Source organism: Sander lucioperca, chromosome 10 (genome assembly GCF_008315115.2).
Source record: "Sander lucioperca isolate FBNREF2018 chromosome 10, SLUC_FBN_1.2, whole genome shotgun sequence".
NCBI classification, from domain to species: domain Eukaryota; kingdom Metazoa; phylum Chordata; class Actinopteri; order Perciformes; family Percidae; genus Sander; species Sander lucioperca.
This window is the reverse complement of record NC_050182.1, coordinates 23,848,870-23,872,574: the sequence shown is the minus strand read 5'-3', so window position 1 is coordinate 23,872,574 and position 23,705 is coordinate 23,848,870. Positions and strand designations below refer to the sequence as shown.

Below are 23,705 nucleotides of genomic sequence, written 5' to 3'. Positions count from 1 at the left end.
AATGAAACACACAGTGAACACCTGCTTCAAACAGTAACACAAGACAAACATACATACTGTACATACATACATACATACATACATACATACATACATACATACATACATACACACATACATATTTGTATGTGTTTAAGAGTAAAAACATATTTGATGTCTTATATGAGTTAAGGAATTCTGGTATTTTATAACATAAAACTACTTTGCAAAACTTCTACACTATGCACATGTGTGTGACTATGTAATCCTAATCTTTGTAATCCATTTAGTACATAACAGAAAGGATGGGATCATAGTGGTGTCTGACTTCCTGTGTGTGTGTGTGTGTGTGTGTGTGTGTGTGTGTGTGTGTGTGTGTGTGTGTGTGTGCGCGCGCGCGCGCATGTGCGTGTGCACGTGCATGTGTGTGAGAGTGAAAGAGCCACATGCAATGCGTACAGTCTACCAAATGTCACAGCTGAACTTACCGCTGCACTGAGAACATCACATGTAAGTACTTCTAAAAATACTATATATAAACTCAGTAGTATATAAAAGCTGATTTAAGGGATTTTCCTCCAGAGGTAAGATGCGTAAATCAGGATAGCAACATGTCTGTCTACGAGGACACATTGTTTCTACAAATACTGACAAACGCTGCCTGAGATACACCTCATAGACAGAAGCAAAGGGGCACTTTCAACATACTCATTGTTTTGTCTTGGCCTTAGTGTGGTTTCATTTGTCTTGTTCGTACTTTGCCTCAAAATGACACAAACAAACTAAAATAATTACAAGAAAGCAATGAGCCGGATTATCTCCAATGTTCTGGGTCAATGCCTTGTGATATTTAGCTCAAAGAAACACAGATGAGTTGGATCAAGTGTGATCAAAATGATTTGCTTGTTTCATCACAAGCCTTAAGTAACTTAAATGTATCAGCCTTGATGCATGGATTTCACCCTCTATGGGAGATTTACTATCTTCTTGGTGTTGTGCTATTCCTGATGACAACCCTGAGGAGGTTTTTAAAATCACAAATCAGAAATGCCTAAAATAATTCTCTGTTCAAAACAGAGAAAGTTGTGCAATAAACTTGTACAATAACTTGTGCAATAACGTTGGTGACATTTAGCTGATTTTGCAATTGATGGGTTGTCATATGCAAGTGGAACACAAACAAATTCTTTTAGAAAGAAATCTCTGGAAAAATATGTTTTAAACCCTGGAGATTGTGAATGTTTAACCTATATCTTGTTCCTGTTAACTGTTGGTGTCAGCTGTCGCTAAGGAGTGCAACTTTGTGGCCTTACAACTGGCCAACATGAAAGATTAGTGGCAGCTTTGAAACACCAATTTAAAAAAAAAAAAAAAACATTTAAACTAATTTTTTGTGTTTACATAGGCTGTTAACTGACATACTAAGTCTTTCTATTGGGAATAATTACACTGTATTTATATTATAATTTATTTGTTACAAATAATGTATTCTTCTGATGAGCCCAGAGTAATCATTGACATTTTAAAAACGTTCACAAAATGGCTTTTTGTTTCTGACTTGAAAGCCTTAAAAGAGAGACAGTAACGATAACTTGTTTTGTTCATGTATTTTGGGGCACTTTAAGTGTCTGTAAAATATGTTTTATGGGTCAAATGATTGAGATCTACACTATGCAAGATTTTGCTCATAATGAGTTAAGTATATCAGAAGTGGGCTGACTGAACAAAAAGCTTTCAATGTGCTTTCAATAATGCCTTAAGAAATGCGGTGTATACTGTAACATAACTTAAACGTACATATGTACTTGTCGCAGTCCACATATGTGGCATACAGCGTATATAAACGTAATGTAACTCAAAAATTCAACAGGACGCACAAGAATCAAATTGTAAATGGTGGGAGCTTAATGCAGGAGTTTTCATCAATTGTAACATATAAAAACAATAGTTCTGCTTTTATCCAATCTAACACTGAAGACTAACTTAAATCAATCAGTCTGTTTGGTTGGCACATTCTGTGACATATTGCCAAATGCTGTCATGTCTGGTTTGTCAAGTAATCTGAAATTAAATGGTTAGGCATTATGTAATTTTTGAAAACAACTTTACACTCTGATAACTGATACGGTAAATCAGTCCCAACGGTATTTTGGAACCTGAAAAGCCTAAAGATTTGGTGCAGGTATCTCTGAACAAAAGTCTGTTTGTTATCAACATATGACTCACATGATTTGTTTCTTACTTTTGTACCATAAACACAGGACATGTTAAATATTAACCTAAACATTATTTAGGACATAACAAAATGGCTGATCCTACATAGTATATATTATACTTCTACTGTATATGTTGATACAGGCATACACCTGCTTGTGTAATGTAGCCAGAAGCCATAAGACTTGTTAACAGGCGCGGTATACCTTGCACAATTGCACATTTTGACATAGTGTCTCTTTGTGGTGTTGGTCAGCTATGGATTAGCCATTCACCCTGTGTATTTAAACTTTTTTTTCTTTACATTGCATTTTTTTGTATTTTGGGCTTGTTTTTATGTGTATCAATGAATGGTTTGTGTGTCTTTGGGTTTGTTAACCCGCTTACCAATTGCTTTTTGAGGGACGAATGAAGTATTTTGAATTGAACTGAACTGAATATAGTAAAAGCAAATACTCACTTACACTTTTTACCCAGGTGCATCAATGCTAATTGTTTTACAGCATTATTAGTCACAAGAGAGATCACCTATCCTTTTCCATGATAGTGCACGCTGTATTCACTACCACTAAAACTAGTCTGAACACCCATCAGTTTAGAAGATGTCATCTAGGAAGGCCTACATTATATAATATTGTGCTGTCAATACGGACGACATCTTTGTGACTATTTTGTGACTATTTTGTTTTGTGTGCACTTTTAAATTTTGTTTCAAAGAAGCTTGTTCAAGGTTTCTTGCAAACTGTCGGTATAGTCCAAGTAGAAGGACAGTGATACATTTGTGTTGTGTTGGCTCGTTGTTTCGGACACGTTTGATTTGAAAGTTGACGCTGTGCTTTAATTTAAGAGTGTTCACATTAACTGTATACGGAAAAGTAATATCTCCAACACATGGTCCCACATTTTTAGTCGACCCAACATGTGTTTTTGTATTAATTACATTTACAAAACAACAACAACCTACCTATATAACAAACTATATAGAGTTTTCATATTCAGTATTTGGTTGCAGAGTTTGTAGTCAGCAGGCCATTGGTATTATACCTGGTGGTGCTGACAGACTTGTACTGCCCTGTAATTGTTTTGGGGGGGTTTACCATTAGCTTGGTCTTCTGTAAACAGAGGTGCAGCTGTATTGACTCTAGGTAACTGGAGTGACTTTATTAACCTGTATTTGGCCAGAGAAAACAATTTGTTTAAGAGCATTGTTTTGCTGCATTGTCCTACAAATCAGGGGACTATACGCAATAACATATTCAAACCCAGATGAGGCTTGAAGTCAGTGCTTTAATCTCATTGTTTTATTTCAAACCCAGTGTGCTGGAGTACAGAGACAAAATAATGGACTACATCATATTTAGTAAAAGAAAAAAAGTAATGTATTCCTTTCTCTCTCTTAGAGCGGCGAGAAGCATGTCAACATTCATATTTAGTGCCTCGATGTGTACTTTTTGTTTCTTCTGTAGGCGATTACCAAGAAGTGTTTCCCTTACTTAGTCATGAAAATGTAACATCTATGGTGCACTGGGGGTATTTTCATATGAGACAACAGGATTCCCTTTTCATGGATATTACTCAGTTTTCAGTCTCATTGTCTGTCTTACACAAATGAACACAAACACACACAAAGTGAAACTGAAATTTCTGAACCCATGTGTGTCCCTCCCTCTTGTATTTCCATTTGGGTTATCATTCCATCAGGAGCATGTATGAAATACATGAGAAAACCGTGACATACAGTGTATAAAGTGTGTTTATTGTGAACACACTAACATTAGTAGAACAAAGCCATGTAAACACCTGGTTCAAGTGTGTGTCATTTTCATGTTGAATGCCAAACAGCATTTGTTGGCTGCTAAAAAGAGGTGCAGCAATCAGCACATTGATATGTGAGTTTGACCTGGGCTCCAACTGCAGGAACAAAGTGCACACTTGATTTTTAAATAATCCACAATCCTTAAATTTTAAATAATCACCTGATAGGTGATTTCCCGTTCTGTGAACTCCCCTAATGTTTAGCTTCAGTTCCACGCAAGTTTCAGTTGTCAGTGCAGATTCGGATGAGTGAAGTCAGTGTTTAAGCAACTGTGCTACATTGTGTTCGATCTTTGACCAGTCTCCGATTGAAACTATGCATTTTCTAGTCTGTTGTTTCATTTGTAAAAGATTGGCAGTTGAGTGATGCTCCTTCATTGTTGCTAATGTGTATAAGCTTTGCAACTTTGATGTTGAACTGCTAAACAAGGCCAGGAGTAAAGTGCGTTGAACCAGGAAATGAAACATAAAAACTGTTGCTCTTATAAAGTAGATGTGTACACCTGTGTATGTCGGACGCTGAGCATTAAGTGGTTAGATGAAATACACTCCAACTGTCTGTGTTTATAATATTGTTGCTGTGTGTGTATGTGAATAATAATTTGTGTTTTTCACATTTATGCGCCCCGGACTGTGCTTGTAACATAAGACACATTTCAGAGAAATCTGATTACAAATCATCTAATTCCTAATTTAGGTTGAAGCTACTGGATTGATGTAGCATGACAGTTTTTATGAAGCAGTTGTAGAATTTATTACATTTGCAAACAAATGTATTAGCTGCTGTTAGACAGCTAAGCTTCCCAGAGTGTAGCATAACAGGACAGCAGTTGTCTATTTCATCGTCTACCTCTGTAAATGTTCTACGTTGTTACTTTTAAGTGAGTGTATTTCATTTAGGGAGTATTTTTGCCTTTATTTGATTGTTGACAGTGTAGAGATGGACAGAATACGTGGTGTGATATGCAACCAGTGGTGGAATAAGTATTCAGATCCTTTACTTAAGTAAAAGTACTAATACCATACTGTGAAAACACTCCTCTACAAGTAAAAGTCCTGCATTTAAATGTACTTAAAGTACTTAAAGTAAAAGTTCTCATTGTGCAGTAAAATGTTCCCTGTCAGTGTTTTAGTATTCTAGCTGATGTTTCTGGATTAATATTACTGCTGCATTAATGTGTATGGTGCATTTTACTGCTGTAGATGTTTAAGGTTGTGCTAATTCTAACTACTTTATTTACTGCTGGGTAGTTTAATTTACAGCAATGCATCATAATCTATAAAATCATTATATTTTTGTAGCGTCGCTGTGTTAGAACCACGTATCTCTAAAAAGTAAACTTTTCATTAGAAAAAAAGCCCTGTTTTTAGCTCTGTGACAATTTCCAGCTAAACTAAGAAAGTGTTAAAAGAGTTAATTTAGCTTAAGAAGTAAAAGCATTTTCTCAACACATAAAGAAGCACTTCATCCTTCAGTTCATCACAAACATTAAAGATTATCATATTTGCCTTTGAGATGTAGTGGAGTAGAAGAAGAAAGTAGCATAAAAAGGAAATAAGTACCTCAAAATTTCCTTAAGTACAGTAGTAAATGTACTTACATTCCACCGCTGCAACAAATGTCCACGGCTTGAATTGAACTGAGGACGATGCGTTTGTGTTAGGCGACTCAACTGTTAACCCAGAGATCTTCAACGGGGGGCCCGGGACCCCTAGGGGGTCCTTGGAGTCACTGCAGGGGGGGCCACCAAATTATTGTAAAAAATTTTTTTCAAAAAAATTAAAATGTCTAAACATACTTTCAACATATTAGCAAATATAAATCCCCACTGATGATAGGCTTGCTGGCCTATAGGTAAGGTAGTCATTAAGATAGCCATCCAAAGATACAGTTAATCATGAGGATTCACTGTGCCACATGTATGTGTAACATTAAAAGATGATTTATAAAATCATGCCAACAATTATTATTTTAATAGCTTTGTATATGAACAATAAAGCTATGTATAAAGGCTTGAGGCCGTCCTACACGTTATTGTAGGCCCACTTTAATATGCAACATCATTTTATACAACATATGTAGTAGGGGGTCCCTGCTCTGTCTCTCTTTCAGTTAAGGGGTCCTTGGCTTAAAAAACATTGAAGACCCCTGCGTTAACCTGTTGGAGCGTTATGATGCATTATAATGTCAAAACGTTTGCATTTGGGTTTATTTTACAGTTCTGTTGCTAAATGTTTCTTTAATATCATACTCAACAAACAGTATAATGTTGTACTTAATGTAGTAAACCTGAATTTACTGTGGTGCATCAGAAAAGAAACGTTCATAAATGTTATGACATTGGAAATTGGGGGTTTGCAGGGCAGCTAGTTTAAGATTTAGATTTATTGTCTAGAGGGATATCTCTTTTCACAGCCAGTACACAGAAACAAAGCGATATATTTATTGAGTGATATTGTATTGCTGACAACAGGGTTTACTTTTTAATCTGTGCTTCGTATCAGACTCCATTATGCAACCCTCGCTTCCACACGAAAGTTCACCTCTTAATAGAGAGAACGAATACTGACAGTAATGTGGATAATTGAAATTATCAAATTGATTATTCACAGGAATGTAGTCACAGAAACCACAGAAACAGTTATTGTTGCATGCATTTATGTAGGCTCTGTGGGAGGGTACAGCAGATTTTCCATGGCATAACCAACGTCATCATTAAACTTCAGCAAATCAGCATTATGTTAATAACAACTTTACAGTAACAGTATGCTTTATCATAAACCTAGTGCGTCTCTTATGAGCCATGATGCATTTTTCCGATTGACGAATATAATTCTGCTTGGTTTGAATTTCTTAGGTGTATCACACAAACATGACTTGAGGGGGTGGCAGTAGCTCAGCCAGTAGGGAGTTGGGTTGTGAACCGGAGGGTTGTTGGTTCAAGTCCCCATACGGACCAAAGTATGGTGGTGGACTGGTAGCTGGAGAGGTGCCAGTTTACTTCCTGGGCACTGCCAAGGTGCTCTTGAGCAGGGCACTGAACCCCCAACTGCTCAGGGCACCTTTCCCTGGGCACTCTGACATCTCTCCATTAATGCATGCATAGGTACTGAGCATGTGTGTGTAACTCAGGCCTGTGTGTAATAACAACAGAGTGAAAACATTGTAATTTCCCCTTGTGGGATTAATAAAGTATACATTATTATTATTATTACATTACAACAACATGCTTGTTTTTGAATCTAAGCTCACTGTAACAAAAGATATAAATTTTCCATTCTGATGAAATGATTATGCAGCAGCCTACAAACAATACAGTAACACCCAAAAATAACAATCGATGTGTACTAATGATGGAGATGAAGTGGTGAGTGGGAGAGACATGTAGTGTTTCACAACTGAAGTTTCAAAGAAGTTTGAATGAAGTTCCCCCTCATGATGAAACAGACCAACTGTTTTCAGTCGTTGAGCAGAATGTCACTTGTTTCTGATTCTCAACCTCTTTTCCACTGACATTTTGTTTATTTCTGAAACATTCAGAAACGTCACATACAGTATAATCTCGGTACCTTCCCGTCTACACAGGGCTTCAGACATCCTCCAGTGTTTTAGCTACCTGCCTCAGTTAAATCACACACCATTCGTCTAACTTGAAACGGTTATAAAACACACACAAAAACAGAGGTCGCATGGTGAGGGAAATCCTCTGTAGGAGTAAATGGAGGATGAGGAAGCAAAGATATATATATATATATATATATATATATATATATATATGAAATAAGTGAATCACCCTTCATTCTTGCTTGTGGCCCACACTTTTAGTCTTTTTCTCTTTCAGTAATGAAACGATGTGGTCCACACTCCCCCGTTAGGTGTGTGACTAATGAGGGATTCCTCACTTTCAGGTGTTTTCCATCAAAATCACAGCTAGAAAACAGATATGTATCCACTGAGAGAGTGTCAAATTTGAACCTATTCTTTGCGACACATTAATGTCTAGATGTTCTGTAAGAGAAGACTCATTTAGTTTATGCCAGGCCCTAGAAGTAAATGTTTCTTAATGGCGGCCATAACTTGAAGGTATTCGTTCTAAGGAGCAAACAAAAGGCTTGTTTCATTTTGAGCTCAGAGGGAACAGAAGCAGGTGTGAGCCCTTCATGAAGGCAGTACAGAGGCAGGCACACAAACCTCAGAGAGACACATGAGACGTATGCGAGATGTTTGTTTTGTCCTTGTTGTGGTGAGTGTTTCTAAACCACCTTAGCAGTGTGTTTCTGCAGCTCCAGTCCCTTAATGATCCCTGTAGCTCTCATTAGTAAGCTTGGCCTCAGATAGATCATTTCATTATCATATGAGGATGAATTTCTATTTTGTTACGAGGCCTAAAAACTGATCTTTCAATGTGGTACAAGCAAACATTGTATTCAAGTGAATCTTTTACACCTTCAAGCTATCTGTATTGTATTGTTCCTTTACATTTGACCCACTGAAGTCAAGTAATTTTGCAAACTTTTGTGGTTTTAGGTATTAATTAACAGATTTGTAAGTGGTTATCAAGTTTCGCTGAAAAGAAACAAAGAATAAGAAACTCGTGACAACGGTGGCGGCCATTCCAGTTTCATTTACATTCCTTTACCTTTTCAAAAACCTTGCAATTGGTTTGAAATGTATACATGTTAATTAGAGGATATTTTCTTTATTCAACTCCTGTAATGATACATCAGCACAGTTATGAAGCATGATTGTAACAGTAACAATCTTTGCAGTTGTGTGCACAGTAAGTACCACAATAAGCTGTCAGAGACTAACTCAACAACAGACAGAGGTCCACAGATGTTACATTACTGTTGAATTGAGTGCAGACGAGACTACAGCAGGTTAGGAGTAGAGATAAGCACAAGCAGATGTTTGGCTCCCGCACAGGTGTACATTTACCAAAAAATTATTACAATAACTACTTGTCATGCAGAGTGTAACCTGAACTTTACACTGGATGACTGACAATTGATTTTCTTCACATCACTAAAATAGTCAATGTAATGTGAAATGAAAAACAGACTGAACAAGACCATAGGCCTGTATACTTTAAACTGAACCACGTAACAAATATAGTTTTGTTACCAAAATATAGATACAAAGAAATAATCATTTCTCCTCAGTGGGTTCACGGTGCACCAGTCCACCAGAAACAGCACCACATGATGGAAATGAGTGCAGGGCTATATTTAATTAGTATTTATTTAGGGACAAATGTTGGTTTTCACAGAGATGAAACCTGCGCTTTACATTTACAGGTTTGTTTGTTAAATGCCTGCGCAGGCTGCTCTCATTTGCTTTGTTAATTCTGACCATCTTGTAAATTATCATTGAATACTAATTCATCATGAATCAGAACAGAAAACAAGAATTAGATTAGATGAAAGCATTTAGGGGAAACTGTTTAGCTCTTCCACCTGCATGGACCGTTTGGCTGGATCTTGTTCAAACTCGTGCGGATGAGAATTTGTTTGAATTTAAATTCCAGTCAAATTCTTTCTACTACCAAATATTCAAACTATCAGCTGAATTATAAGAAACTGTGTCTAAAATGATGCACATAAAGTTTGGTGCTGCCAAAATAAAAAATAGAAATGTCAAGTTATCAAACAGTGATCAAAAAATGAATTATATAACTTCAAAGTTACTCAAGGGGGAATTTAAGTAAAACATTGTGATTTTTTTTATGTTTCTTTGGTTAATATTCAGTATTTTTACATACGCAAGAGCAGTTACACCATTTTTACCTGAAACATCATGTTCGAGTCTTTACAATTGTCAGACAAGAGACGAATCGCCCTGCAGACTTTACACAACTTTTACATCCATTTATCTTGTTGTGAACTTTAAAACTATAAAGTACACTGATGTGCGTAGCTCCCACTGTTCATACGACAGTATTTCCCTGCTTTCTAGAAGATATCTAAAGACTTTATCATTGTTAATGTGAGTAAAGACCATTTTTATCAAAAGTAAGTAAGTATAAATGAGCACAGGGACTGGTGTTAGAGTTGTAAAAAGGTGATCTTATAAAGAAGAAGATAAAATGCACTGACGGTTGTATTTTTGTGGTTGGAGGTCTCCTTGTACAGTATATTTATTTCACATTTCTCTGTACAGACCCAGTGAGACAATCTCCCCAAAAACTTTTCATTTTTCCTCAAAGCACTTTATCTATCTGTTTCATTTTTACTTTTCATTTATCAGCTGCTGTTGTGAAGATTGGTCAAGCAGTTCATGGCTTAAATTCTGACAAACTAATTATGTATCTAAATCAGTACAGTTATATGATCAGGGGAAAATCAACTGAGCAATTATAATAAATTAGGCCGTAAGCTGTGCTAGTTAGAACATGCTAAAGATAGATAATGAGTCCATGGAGACCCTTCACAAATGTTCTGTTATCAGGCAGGCAGCAACTCAAATAACAATGTTATCCAATTAAGATTAGTTGTTTGTTTATCTGTTGGAAAGATTAAAAAGTAAAAAAAGGAACAAAGAAGACCAGATTAGAATGCACTGGTTAAATATGGCACCATCACACTCTCCAAATGATTTTTATATTATTATGCAGGGTATACATTTTTGTCTTAAACAACACACTAAGCGATTAGTTCAAACTGTTTTAATTTAGTTAAAAAAAAAAACAACAACATAGGGATGAGACGTCTTCCTCTGTAACAACCAATCAAAGGTCATTGTTCTGATTTTGAGCTTGATCGACGACTGTGTGCTTTGTTTCCAGACCAATCATTGAGGAGGGAGGTGCAACGCCACTTAAGAAGAGAGTTTGTTTGATAAATATTCAACATTTCCACCCGACTCCGGATCACTGAACACAGAGGGACGCCTAGCACTCAACAACAGATGTAAGTATATTGTAATTTAAATTTAGTTTTAGCTAAATATGCATGTACTTTAAAATATAAAAACATTTAGTGCTGTTTACACAAATATCAGTGTCAAATGTTTTATCTTACCTGATGCTAATTTTGAATTATAAACGTGTTACACCTGCAGGCCCAGCAGGGCCGACAGGTCAAGCTTATATATTCATCTGATTACAGCTACAAAGACAAGATGTATGTATTAATTAAAAACACACATACCGATCCTTTAACTTAAACCTTAAGAAATATTACATATAATATTAAACATGAAAATCATCAACAAAAAAACATCATAAATATAGATTATTAGATAAAATTATCACTGCACCTCAATTGATTTAGAATTTTCTTTGGTTGTTTTTGTTGTATTTCGTCTTTCTTGCCTAATGCTTTGTTGGAATTCATAAAGCACTGGGCGGTATCATGAACTACCGCTATGTACACAATTTACAGATTATATAGAAAAATGTAATTCATAAGGGCATTTTATATCAGTCAATTTAATTGATATGGACCTTTAAACACAATGTGACAATCTGAGCTTACTGTAAATATATTGAAATACCATTCATTTGTCTACCACTGATTTTTCAGTCCAACAATTTTGTTTTCCTTAAGCTGCATACATTATTTATCTGTGTAATTCATTAAGAAGTAAAAATTTGAAAAAAACACAGCCCAAAACAAAAATATAAATAGTGACAATTAGACACACGTCATCCAATAAATTATACTGTAATCCGGCCTGTCCTTTTCCTTTTTCTGCTCGCTCTCCTCCCCCCTTGACCCTCCCCCTCCATCTCTGCTTGTTGTTGACTACAGATATGATCGTCTTGGTTTCTGGGTTGCAGCTCCACAGGTGCTGTGACTTGTGTACGTCACTCTGTCTCTACGTTCTCCCCATTTACTTATTTTCTTACAAACTCTGATCTCAGTTATAATAAAGAATGCAACATTATTTATTTTCTATCTACCTTCATATGTTTACAGATCTTGATTTGTTTATAGATACATTGGAAACATACATAAACCATTTGCTTTGAGACACATCACATCAGATTTGAATCTTTAGTGTTGTTAGTGAGGTAATTGGCTGACATAACATTTTTAAGCCATACGCAGAATTCTATCAATGTGTTGGGATTAGTGTCACCTTAAGACATTTGAAATATTCATCCTAATTCTTTTATGTAAAGCAAGATGAGGAATGATATGCAGCAAAGGTCCCTGGCCGGACGCAAACCAGAGACCAGGGTGCTCAAACTTTGATGTTTTTATACCACAAAAACATTTGTCAAAACCTATTACAAGCCTTTAAGGATATGCATTGTTGCAAAGCATTATTGTAATATGTTAAGAGGGAACAAATACTCCAATGGAAGATAATTAGCACAATACATTGTCTAAGTATCTTGCAAATGTATCTCATGTTGGACTCAAGCCTATTATTTTCTTACTCTTATTATGTATTGTTTTGTAATATTTGGCCAGTACAAATCTGAAGCCAGCGCTCCTCATGTCTCCTCACCTATTTATACAGTATTATTTATTTAGTCTTAAGGCAAAACACCTAATAAACATTAATAAGCAGTGTTCTGCATTTGTTTTTGATGTAAAATTATATTTGATCTACATGTCAAGATAAAATCTTGACAAATAAATCTCCAATCTCAGTCTCTTGCGCTCACTTTTGGCCTTAAGCGTGACTCAGTTAAGACCTAACAGCTTCATCTTCATCATAGGTAATTGTCTGGCCTGTGTGGTTACATTCACAGTTTTATTTTGATTTCTTTGATTTCAATGGTTTAATTAAAAAAATAGATCGGATATATAGACTAATATTTTATTTTAAAGGGTCAAATCAATATAAAAGCAACAATAAAAGTCTTTGAAAAGATGTTTTTGTGCACAATCACACACTGTACACACTAGAGATACCAAAAAATTGCAGGGGGAGAAAGATAAGGGGATGAGACAGGGAGAGAGAAGAGGGAAACATCTACCTTTAAACCACAGTCTAGGTGTGCCGCTGGTGGTGTGGTCTCTTTTCTTCTCTCTGTTTAAGCGCGGAGAGATCCGTCTTTCGTGGAACAGGGGAGGAAGAGAGGGGGTGTGAGAGGCAGAGGGGGAGGATTGGGATAAGAATCTGCACCTTAACTAAATCAAGGCCCACCACAACCCAGCATATGCTCTATGTTTCTTCTCATCCAAAAAACCCACCACAGGCCGCCTACTCTCAGCTCTCTCAACTCTTTGTTTTTTATCTTCTCAAATCTCTTCAAATCTATAAGACCACCACAAACCCCTCTTTGCTTCCTGCTGAATAATGTCTCTTTGCAGCAAAAGTTGATATACATACAAAATATACAGTATGATAAAGTAAGGATGTTTCTACAACATTAATATACTAAAATACTACTTTTCGAATATTTTATTGGAAATCTTTCAATAATTATGTTTGATACTCGGCCAACTCCTTTTCCCACCATACAGTACATGTATTTTTATCTAGTTTTTATCTCCAGTGCCCGACGACCCCAACAGTTTAAATTATTATTGAAAATTGAACTGCTGAAAATGTATTACAACTTGGATGACTAATAGGTTTTTAGATATTAAATGAGACAGTTATAGTTGTTGGGACTGAGTCAAAAAAAGACAAAACAGGTTCAAAGATAAGGGACAGCTTGGGTGTTGTTATAGGGCATAGCTTGAACTTAAAAAAGCTCACTGACTGCATTTTATCACCTCAGAAATATAGGAAAAAGTCTGACCATATCTAGCAGGTAACTGCAAAAAAAATGAATTCATGCTTTGGTCTTGGCCATTGCAGTGCTCATTTAACTGGATCAATTTAAACATTCGATCACTAGTTTTATTACATTTTTTTGTAATGTTATGTTCATGTAAAGGACTTTTGGCTGCAATGTATGTGAAAGCTGCTATACAAATCAAATGTATTATTATTATCATACATAATGTATATGTTACCTGTAATTTTCTAATTCACTTTTTTTCAGTGTGACTGAAATGAAGAACTTAATTCAATCCGTCCTTCTCCTCGCTATGCTAATGTCAACAACAGGTAAGATGCACTGATTGCAGATGATTAATTTATTAGGGACTGTCTGGTTTTGTGAACGTATACAGTAACATCCTTCTCACTCTCTTAGGAGCCGAAGAGTTCATATATTATGCTCAGGTGGGAGAGAAGGTTACCCTTAAGCCTCCAGGGGTTCATCCACAAAAATATGTGTACTGGTACTTTAATGGCCGTGACCTTGCCTGGCGCAATACCATGGGAAAGACGTGGACCAGTCAAGGTGAACAGTGCATTGAGCTATTCACAGATATAATATCTTTTTACCATCAACAGTTGAAACAAATAAAGGTACTTTTGACAATAACAACCATTTCATTCTGGCCTTGCAGAACCACGCTGGAAAGACAGGTTGTCCTTGTTGTCTGACGACTCACTTATTATCAACAACCTCGAACAAGAAGACTTCACGACAATATTTAAATTTGAAGTATATGGTGGCCCTTCCGAATATACATATAAACTACTCAAACTCACTGGTAAGAGTAAGAATAAGGTGTCATGAGTCCATGACACATTCACCCTGATACATTTTCATTTATAAGAACAATTATACTTTTTTACCATACTACTGTAGTTTTCAACATAAACTATGGGCTATTTTGGTAAAATCTAGTGTATGCTTTTATAACATGTATTGTTTTTAATGTTTTCATGTTGCATTGCTGTGGGTTTAACTTGTCAAGCTTTACAACCTTTTGGCTTTTCAAAACCCAATGGACAAACTCATAAAACATAGTAGTCAAGCTAAACAGCAAGGGTGTTTCCTTTCTTTACACTTACTTCTTTATGTTTTTGCAGGTTTTTACCTAACTGCTGCTGTATTTCTATTTGTTAAACCGTTTTTACTTGATGGAAATGTACAGCCAAATAGAAGTCAAAATACTGAATTATCTACAACATTAAGAAATAAAATCAAACCTTTAATAATGTTCATCATTTCCATTCCTAGTGAGTATGAACTCACCCTCTCCTCTGCTGCCTGGGGACTCCCTGTCTCTGTCCTGCAATGCAGTAACTCAGGGTCCCAATAACCTAAAGATACATTGGCTGAATCCCCAAGGAGTTAAAATGAGACCTGAACAACTCCATGCGAGAGCCACAAGCCAAGATAATGGCCAATGGACTTGTGTTGTGACAAATGCTAGACAAACGCATGTAGCCAACGTTTTCGTTACGGTTATAGGTGAGTTACTGTGTACAAGCATGTATGCATTAGTTTTACAGTAGTGTACCCTCATCCTGAAGATAACTTTACCATTATTTCTCTTTTCCTCCTTATGTAGACCTCTCCCCAGCTCCTTTAAGTCCTCAGTATACGTCTAAATCCCGACCTCTCACCGTCCCCTGTTCCCTTCCTCCTTACATCTCCTGGGATCAAATCAAAGCTAAGGGCATGCAGGAGGTGCACTGGCAATTCATCCCTGAACCAGGCTCGAGTCCACAGAGGCTGTTCTCCCTCTCTCTGGAAGATCCACTGACCTGGAAGCCAGAACTAACCAGAGGACTGCGTCTTGTACAAGACCCTACAAAAATTAATCTGTCTTTGACTAGAGATCAAGGAAGTGAAGAAGACAGAGGAGATTATGTATGCACCCTGGAGTTTAAAAATGTGGCTCTGACCAGGACTGTACACGTGAAGGTGCTGCAAAGTAAGTCAAAACAAATTGCATTGTGCGCGTTCAGCTCTGTGTTGCAGTCACAGCCGTCATATGAAATTTTGTTTGCTTGTTCTTTTGTTATCGTGGTGTCCCAATTTATTTTCTTGAATTCCCATTTCTTTTCTCCTTCCTAATTGTCATTCATAACAAGTTTGAGATTGTCATTTCTTTGCCTTCTCTCTGCCTCTGCTCTGTTTTACCGTGCAAGTGTTTTTATCTGCCTGCTGCAGAGTTTATTTGGAAGTGGGTTGGTGTGACATGTGTCTAATTAAGTGGCTAATACACTTGTAGTAAAACGAGCTTTCCCTCCACCAGAAGAGTGTGATAGCACAAGGAATTTTAATTGGACTCTGTATTTTAAGGATTTATGGTGTAAAACTAAGATTTCTCAGTTGTTGTTTTTTTAGCTATTAGTTAACAAGCAATTCAAGGCCCAAAGATATTAAATGTATTACAATAGAAGTCTTAAGAAACAAGCAAGTATTCACATTTGAGTGGTTGAAGCCAGAGAAAGAATTTAAAAATTATTTGGACGATAAATTGACAATTGTCAAAATAGTTGCAAATTGTTTTTTCTCTCCATTAACTGGTCGAATGGTTGACTTATTGTTTCAGCTCTAACTTTTTCTAAGGCGACTCACAATATATTATTACTGACTATGCTGGGTTTTCTTTTCTTTTTATTGAATTTAAATGTGTTGTTAATGCTATGTGCAGTGTGGTTTTGATATGCTGCCATTTATTGCTTTTTTCTGTTTTCATTTGGAAAAAAAAAAGAATTTCCCCTAAATTTGGCAAGTTTTCCTGGCACACTGCAGCAACAGAAGCTCAGTCGGATTCAGATAATAAAATGTAGAAGAAAGGAGAGCACAATATTTTCCCAGGCTATTAAAGTTTATTATGCATTTCATATTTTTCTCTGTCTTTCTTTCTGCTCTTCTTCCATTCTCTCTCTCCAGTCACCTCCTCCCCAGGAACAGAGTTAATTTCTGGCCAACAGCTCAACCTGACTTGCAGTCTCGGCCATCCGCTGCCCTCTGACCTGCGACTCAAATGGTTCCCACCTAAAAAATCATCCCTGTCGTCTTCGTCTCTGGGATCTGGCGGTCACCCTACCCATCTCACCATCCCGGAAGTGGGGAGAGGAGATGGTGGAAAGTGGAGGTGTGAGCTGTGGCAGAACGACACACGGCTGACGTCAGCTGAGATAACTCTGAAGATTGGTGAGCGCAGGAAGTGAGAGGAGAGCAGGAAATATGACATGGGCATGACCCTGTGGCCACAATCTCTTTTACGGCAGAAACTTGGTTTTACATGATGTTTACTGTATACTGTATACTGTTTGATGCCTGTCTGTTTCTGCTTTCCACAGAACCCAAACTGAGTGTGTGGATGCTGGTGGTCATATGCAGTGTCACAGTCATCGTAATCCTCATCCTCATCCTCGTTTTCATCCTCTACCAACACAGACAAGTACAGTTAAACCATTCTTATTCCTTTCTGTTCGATCACACAGGATTATGAGTGTGACATTAACTTATCTCTCGCTCTCTCTCTCTCTCTCTCTCTCTCTCTCTCTCTCTCTCTCTCTGTGTATATATATATATATATGTATATATGTTTCTCTCGTTCTATGTTGTTCTCTCTCTCTGTGGCTGACATTAGCGGAAGATGAGACACCTCGGGCGCCGACTCTGCCAATGCAAAACGTACGTAACAACCATTTCCTGGACTCATGAAATGACTCCAAACACACATCCAGCACTGAAATGTGAAAAACACTTTTAGCCATAAGGTGTTTTATGAAGATACAAACATTAATAAAATATACATCTTGCTTTTTGTAGGTCTGTGTCTCTTTCTATAGCTCAAAAAGAAACCTGTGACATTTTATGTTTCAGCCCCAAGCCCAAAGGATTCTACAGAACATAATATGTACCACAAAGACGTTTTCAAGAGGACTTCGCAACCAATTCTATTTCTGTCCAGATAAGATGGATATTCCTATCATATCTGAAACTCAGCTAGATGTGTTAGATGAGGGTCTAAACGTTTTAAAGTGCTCATATTATGTTCATTTTCATGTTCATAATTGTATTTAGAGGTTATATCAGAATAGGTTTACATGGTTTAATTTTCAAAATACACCATATTTTTGTTGTACTGGACATTGCTGCAGCTCCTCTTTTCACCCTGTGTGTTGAGCTCTCTGTTTTAGCTACAGAGTGAGACATCTCACTTCTGTTCCATCTTTGTTGGGAGTCGCACATGCGCAGTAGCTAGGTAAGAATTACTAGCCAGTCAGTAGAAGAGTATGAGGGCGTGCTACGCTAGCAGCTAGGCGAGCATTATAACGTGTGTTACAAAGTGACGCACGTTCAAGTAAAGGCTGGACTACAATAGAGCTGTCTGGAGCAGTTTGTGAACAGTGTTTTCTGTTGGAGATGGTAACTCCCTTTGGAGTGGACTTTTGGCTTTTTCACTTTGTAAACCTATAACATGCACAATAAAGGAAAGGGAAAAAGCCAAAAAGCATAATATGAGCACTTTAAACAAAGTTCAGTTCTGACAAAAATGTATTTTATAGTTGTACATATCAGCCATTTTGGATTTTTCTGTAATGTAACATCTTTTACAGAATTGCTCTATGTTCAATTTAATTATCATTTTAACATTATTGTTTGTAATAATTGCTGTTAATAATTGTTTGTGTTATACCCTTTTTCATCCACATTGTTTCTAGATTTGTCTTGATATATAATGTATTTTGTATGATGCTCTAAAATACTGCACTGATAGGCTTGGTTACTTGCTTTTATAAATACAGTATTTACAAATATATTATTTTTAAAATGAGCAAATGTTGATACTAAATACGCAAATGAGGACACTTCGTTAGTTAAATCAAAACTGGACCTTTTTGTCAGATATTTTTTATTTTTGTAGATGAAGACATTGGTCACTGAAGTTTTCCAATAAAGTATCAATATCTTTCATAATTGTGTGGTGGTCCTGCAGTGGTGTGCTGGGGCTCACTAGAGCGGGATGGCGTCCATCTGACAGATCCGGGGGTACCAGAAGGAACATGAGACAACGTACCAGAGTTGCGTGTAGCTGTCCACCACCGCACAATGTTCTCCCTTCAGCCCACCGGATAATTTGTTGTCTGACTGTGATTTCAACACGTTCCAAAATCTACACAGTGGGCAGACAGAAGAAATCAGTGTGTGCTTGTTCGAAGTCAGACTATTGCTTCACCTGACTTTAAAAGTGAATCTCTTAAGGGGGCATGTGCATTACATAGCAAAGTTTACAGGGGTAATAAATAAATTAATGAGAGGGAATCTTTGCTGGTTCCTGTCTATTGATGATCACCCTTAAATACAATTTAATTACCTGTAATTACTCACAACCACAACCAAATACCCATGGCATGTTTTCATAGAAAGTGAACTTATATACATATTATATTTATAAGCTAAGTAGTTTTCAATCAGGTATTATTTATAAAACAACTTTGTCCACACACATTTAACTTCATGTTCCCCAGAGGATGAATCCTACTGACTTGCGTGTCTACTATACTTTTCCTCTAGCACCAAGATTTTGTTCTGATGACTTTGGTGATCACTTCACTTTTCATATAGCGCCATCATCAGGTCAAAATTAGTTATTCAATACTTTGGATTATTACTAAATACCTGCAAAACAAATGACATTCCCATCAGCCTCGGCTGTACTTAACCCTTGTGTTTTCCTCGGGTCAAATTTGACCGGTTTTCAAAGATTTTTACATAATTAATTTCAACCAAAGTGCCCAAAAATAACATGGATGCATGCATGTACGTTGTGTGGAACCCAACATTTTTCACATGTAAATTAATGATTATTTTCATTGCATGTTGGGTGTTTTATTCAATGTTATAGCATTATCATAGTTGAAACGGTTTCAAAACAGCATCCTGACTAAACGTTGACATAAACCAGTCTGTGATCCTCTCAACATCCTCTGATCTGAACTATTAGTCAATATAATTCATAGTTTCCGCTTTGTTTTAACTCCAAAATTAGGTATAATGTCATATAAATTAGGTTTATGGACTGAATTGAAAAAAGAAGGAATGAAAAAAGTGTTGAAATAAGTAACAAAAACGTTTGGTTTTTTTAAAGTGTTAAAAGCACAAAAAAAGCAAAAAACTTTCAATTTTTGAAACCTGAAGGACAACAAGTTCATGGTCGACAAGAAGACAACACAAGGGTTAATACTTAATACTTACTTGCAAAGGTTAGCATGCTAGCACACTAAACTGAGATGGTGAACATTATACCAGCTAAACATTACAAAGTTAGCATTGTTGTTAGCATTTAGCTCAAAGCATCACTGGGCCTAAGTGTGGGTTTTGTTGACGAGCAGCAGAGGTATTGATAGAGGCCAGTGACTGTTACAATTAAACACACATTGACAAGAACAAGCTCAACAGACGTTTCTGCTTTACATTGCATCTGCTCAAAAAGATCGACTTACACACTGAAAACATTCTTTAAAGTCTTGGCAAACTCAGTGAACCTTAATTGCATTTATCAATTTTGATCATCAGGTCTGGCCGGCTTTCAGATGTTTTCAAAATAGTAACCTATTGTGAATATGCATTAAATAAATCTTCTGTAGGAGTTACACTCTTATAGGGTAATTTCATTTTTTTCAACTTGGACATTGTGTCTAATAGACTGAAAAAAATCTTTGAAATTGGTCCAGTATTGAGTGAGACCGGCCGGCGCAAACCGAGCTGCAATGTAACCAAACCAGGCAATTGTGCATCCTTGATTTTTGTCCACTAAAAGTAATTGTTTTTGCCTATGACAGGCTCAGATCGTTATTTAAAGTGTCTGACAACATTATTGATCTCACAAGGTGACTTCTTGTCCGAAGACAGCAGTGTGAAGAGTGGAATGTGAGTCGGGTAAAAGGTATTTTAATTGTAGCCGTTTCATACATACGGGGTTTTAAGTGTTGAGTTGTCCACCCATTTCCAGTCTCCTTCACTCTTAATGTCAGTTAGTCCGATCCAGTAGTATGTGTATAAGCTTCCGATCCTTCTGCTTTCTTGTTCCACAACATCCTAAAAATGTAATGCATCCAAATTTATTGTGAATTCTTTGTGAATTAACAAGTATATTTAAATGTAGAGATACAATCAGAAACAGAAACACTTACATGCTGTTCTTTGGTGGTCAAGATGGCAAGATGGGCACCTATCTCTGTACACTTATCTGTACTATTAAAATAGTTGTCTCTGTCAGTGCTGAGGTGGAAGCATTGGTCCCCTACCTTAAGCCACCCGTTAGGACAGTGTGTGCAGTTTATAGCTGTGGGAGAGTGCATGTATCACATAAAAAAAAGCCTGGTTAACTAAGGAAAACTTTACAGATGGTTTACAGAAAAAGCCAGAATATATGTGAGATTGCAGAATAAACAACTGATGAATTATCTGCTGGATCCTGGAAGAGAAAAGTACAGTACCTGGAGCTGAGCAGTTGGATGCCAGGTTGGAGTATTGGTTACACAAAAGTCTGTAGCGATTCATCATCAAGTTTAGTCTCAGCTTTAGAGAAGACACCTCTGCCTCTGGACTGTCTGCAGCCTCAGTGGAGGTTTTAGAAACCAACAGGCTGATGAGAACATAGAGGACTATGCAGCCTCTGATGCCCAGGGTGCCTGAAGAGACAGATAGCAGAATATAAACACGCAGATACAACATTACATGCACATCCACATACACTTGTGCACACTGTATTCAACAACATTGTCCTAGCTATGCTGAAGGACAAGCTCTCCCAGCTCTACATGCTCGACTTCCCCTGCAGGTAAATCACAGACTGTCTGTCTGACAGGAAGCAGCATGTGTAGCTGGGGAAACACGTCTCTGACTCTTGGACCATCAGCACCGGTTCTCCACAAGGCTGCACATTCAGTCATCAGTCCCTGAACCTCCTGAGGTTTGCGGACGACATTACCCTCTATAGGTGGTGGATTGACCATCTGGTGACCTGCTGCAGTCAGAACAACTCGGAGCTAAATGCTGGAGATGGTTGTGGATTTCCGAAAGAATGCAGCCCCACCCGCCCCCATCACCCTGGGTTACTCCCCAGTTTGTCTCGCTTTGCCAGACTCTCCTCCAAAGCACACTAAAGGAGGGTCTGGCTACTCCACATAGCATTCGGGGATGGGTGGAAAACGTGTTCTGGTTTATTGGCATTGCTTTAAACCAATCACAATAGTCTTGGGTGGTGCTAAGCACCGGGAAAAGCAGCAGTGCCACTGCAAAATAGCCTTGGAAGGAACTTGTTTTGATGGAACGTGTGTACGTTCAAAAGTTGTTTTAGTCATGCAACAGACATCTCAGATTGGACAGATAGTCTAGCTGGCTGTCTGGATTAACCCTGCAGAGATCTGAGAAAAGGTTAGCTATAGCCCTTATAAATCGACCGGAGCTTAAAATGCCAACACAAAGGTAGCCCAGGGCAACGGATATCGGCCTAAATGAGTGAAATCCGGTTGACTTTCCGTCGGCAACGGAGCAATTCCGGAAGTGGAACGTCAAGGATATAGACTACTCCCCAGTCAACATTGTGGAGTCCATGCACTGACAAGACAAGACAATGATGGTGCAATTCTACACTGCCATCATTGAGTCCATCCCCACCTGCTCCATCACCATCTGCTACACTACGGCCACCGCCAAGGACAAGGGTAGACCGCTGCGGAGAAGGTGATTGGCTGCAATCTGTCGTCCCTCCAGGACCTGTACGCCTCCAGGACCCTGAGGCAATCAGGAAAGATTGTGGCCGATCCCCCACACCCCAGACACAAACCATTTTAACCACTTCTCTCTGGCAGGAGGCTGCGTGTGGTCCACCAGGACCAAAACCTCAAGCCACAAGAGGTTTCTTACCTAATGCAGTGGGCCTCATTAACAAGGCCCAGGACCCCCACTGACATACTCTGACAGATACTTAACCCCCCACCCACAGTCACTACACCTTACATTAACACACATCCTGGACTATTATCCTTGACTATTTCACATATCATATATATTGTCAACTTTTGCTCATCCCCTAATCAATATTTTGCACACCCTGCACAAACCGTACCGCCCTCCTTCTTTCCCTTTCTAAAACAGTAATATTGTAAATATTTGGTATAGTCTTTATAATTTATTGTAGTATATCCATTCTGTATTTATGTGCTTGACTGTTACAGCAATACTTTGCTTTATTGTTTATTCCCTTATTGTTTACTTAATGCACATAATACACCAAGGCAAATTCCTTGCTAGTAAAAACTTACTTGGTAATAAATAAATCTGATTGTGATGAGGGTACACTTACCTTTCTTTTTGATGAGGTTCATCATGTCTGTCAGATTGTTGAATATCACAAAATTCTTCTTCTACTTCACTGGCTTCCTCGCTCTTCTCTCTGGATGTTTTATAGGAGCAGTTTGTGTGTAAACAACAAAGGGCAGAAAGTACAGATTGCACAAATGTACCAGACTGGCTGGAATGTTAATGAACATCGAGCATGTAAACTCAGATGGTGCAATATCTGGTAGCCCAACCATTGATGACCTGCCATATTGGATCAGATAGACAATAATTTTATGACGGAGCGCTGGCATGCAGGTTGGGCATTATTTACTGTTACATGAGAAAAGTCTCCTACTTTTTTAAACTTGGCAAACATGGAGGTCTAAAATGTATGACTCCAGATTAATCAGCACACTGTTATTATTGGCTGGTATTGTGCATGCTGGGTAACTGTCACACTGTCATGGCTTACTGGGACACTTGAATAGAACAGAGCCATTGTTAATGTTATTTGTAACACCTGTGCTTTTTATACTAGGAAGAGTTAAACTGTCTGCTGTGAAAAAGTGTGGCCTTAACTTAAATTGATATGTTTCCCATCTTTACACACACACACACACACACACACACACACAC

General features: G+C 37.6%; 2 protein-coding genes across 6 annotated transcripts; one reads left to right on the top strand and one right to left on the bottom strand.

The window, feature by feature from the left end:
- The first annotated feature begins 402 nt into the window (after positions 1-402).
- On the top strand, positions 403-18,694 carry cd4-1 (CD4-1 molecule). Of its 5 annotated transcripts, XR_004898548.1 has the most exons (13): positions 403-489; positions 10,794-10,917; positions 13,959-14,023; positions 14,112-14,261; positions 14,371-14,517; positions 14,991-15,224; positions 15,325-15,690; positions 16,659-16,922; positions 17,072-17,172; positions 17,365-17,408; positions 17,601-17,758; positions 18,115-18,120; positions 18,258-18,694. XR_004898548.1 is itself a non-coding variant. In XM_036006253.1 (11 exons), the coding sequence occupies exons 3-11, from the start codon at positions 13,969-13,971 to the stop codon at positions 17,629-17,631; spliced, it is 1,386 nt and encodes a 461-aa protein (XP_035862146.1). In that variant the 5' UTR covers positions 403-489; positions 10,794-10,917; positions 13,959-13,968; the 3' UTR covers positions 17,632-17,835. The 5 variants fall into 5 exon arrangements, 3 of the variants coding, with proteins under 3 accessions (XP_035862146.1, XP_035862145.1, XP_035862147.1); XR_004898549.1 differs by lacking the exon at positions 18,115-18,120 and having other exon boundaries at positions 17,601-17,782; positions 18,330-18,694; XM_036006253.1 differs by lacking the exons at positions 18,115-18,120; positions 18,258-18,694 and having other exon boundaries at positions 14,997-15,224; positions 17,601-17,835.
- Positions 18,617-23,247, bottom strand: LOC116049739 (C-type lectin domain family 4 member D-like). The gene is made up of 5 exons (XM_031299695.2): positions 23,092-23,247; positions 21,221-21,415; positions 20,915-21,066; positions 20,698-20,819; positions 18,617-18,894 (listed from the first exon to the last, which is right to left on the bottom strand). Exons 1-5 carry the CDS (start codon positions 23,114-23,116, stop codon positions 18,735-18,737), a joined length of 654 nt encoding a protein of 217 aa, XP_031155555.1. The 5' UTR covers positions 23,117-23,247; the 3' UTR covers positions 18,617-18,734.
- Positions 23,248-23,705: the final 458 nt, after the last annotated feature.

Excerpts from the sequence above, each read along its gene's own strand:
- LOC116049739 (XM_031299695.2), bottom strand. The coding sequence starts at position 23,116 with ATGATGAACCTCATCAAAAAGAAAG. Across the intron at positions 21,067-21,220 it reads ATCCAACTGCTCAGCTCCAG|CTATAAACTGCACACACTGT; the intron begins GTACTGTACTTT and ends ACTCTCCCACAG. Across the intron at positions 20,820-20,914 it reads TGACCACCAAAGAACAGCAT|GATGTTGTGGAACAAGAAAG; the intron begins GTAAGTGTTTCT and ends TTACATTTTTAG.
- cd4-1 (XM_036006254.1), top strand. The coding sequence starts at position 13,969 with ATGAAGAACTTAATTCAATCCGTCCTTCTCCTCGCTATGCTAATGTCA. Across the intron at positions 14,518-14,990 it reads TAAACTACTCAAACTCACTG|TGAGTATGAACTCACCCTCT; the intron begins GTAAGAGTAAGA and ends TTCCATTCCTAG. Across the intron at positions 17,409-17,600 it reads CGACTCTGCCAATGCAAAAC|CCCCAAGCCCAAAGGATTCT; the intron begins GTACGTAACAAC and ends TTTATGTTTCAG.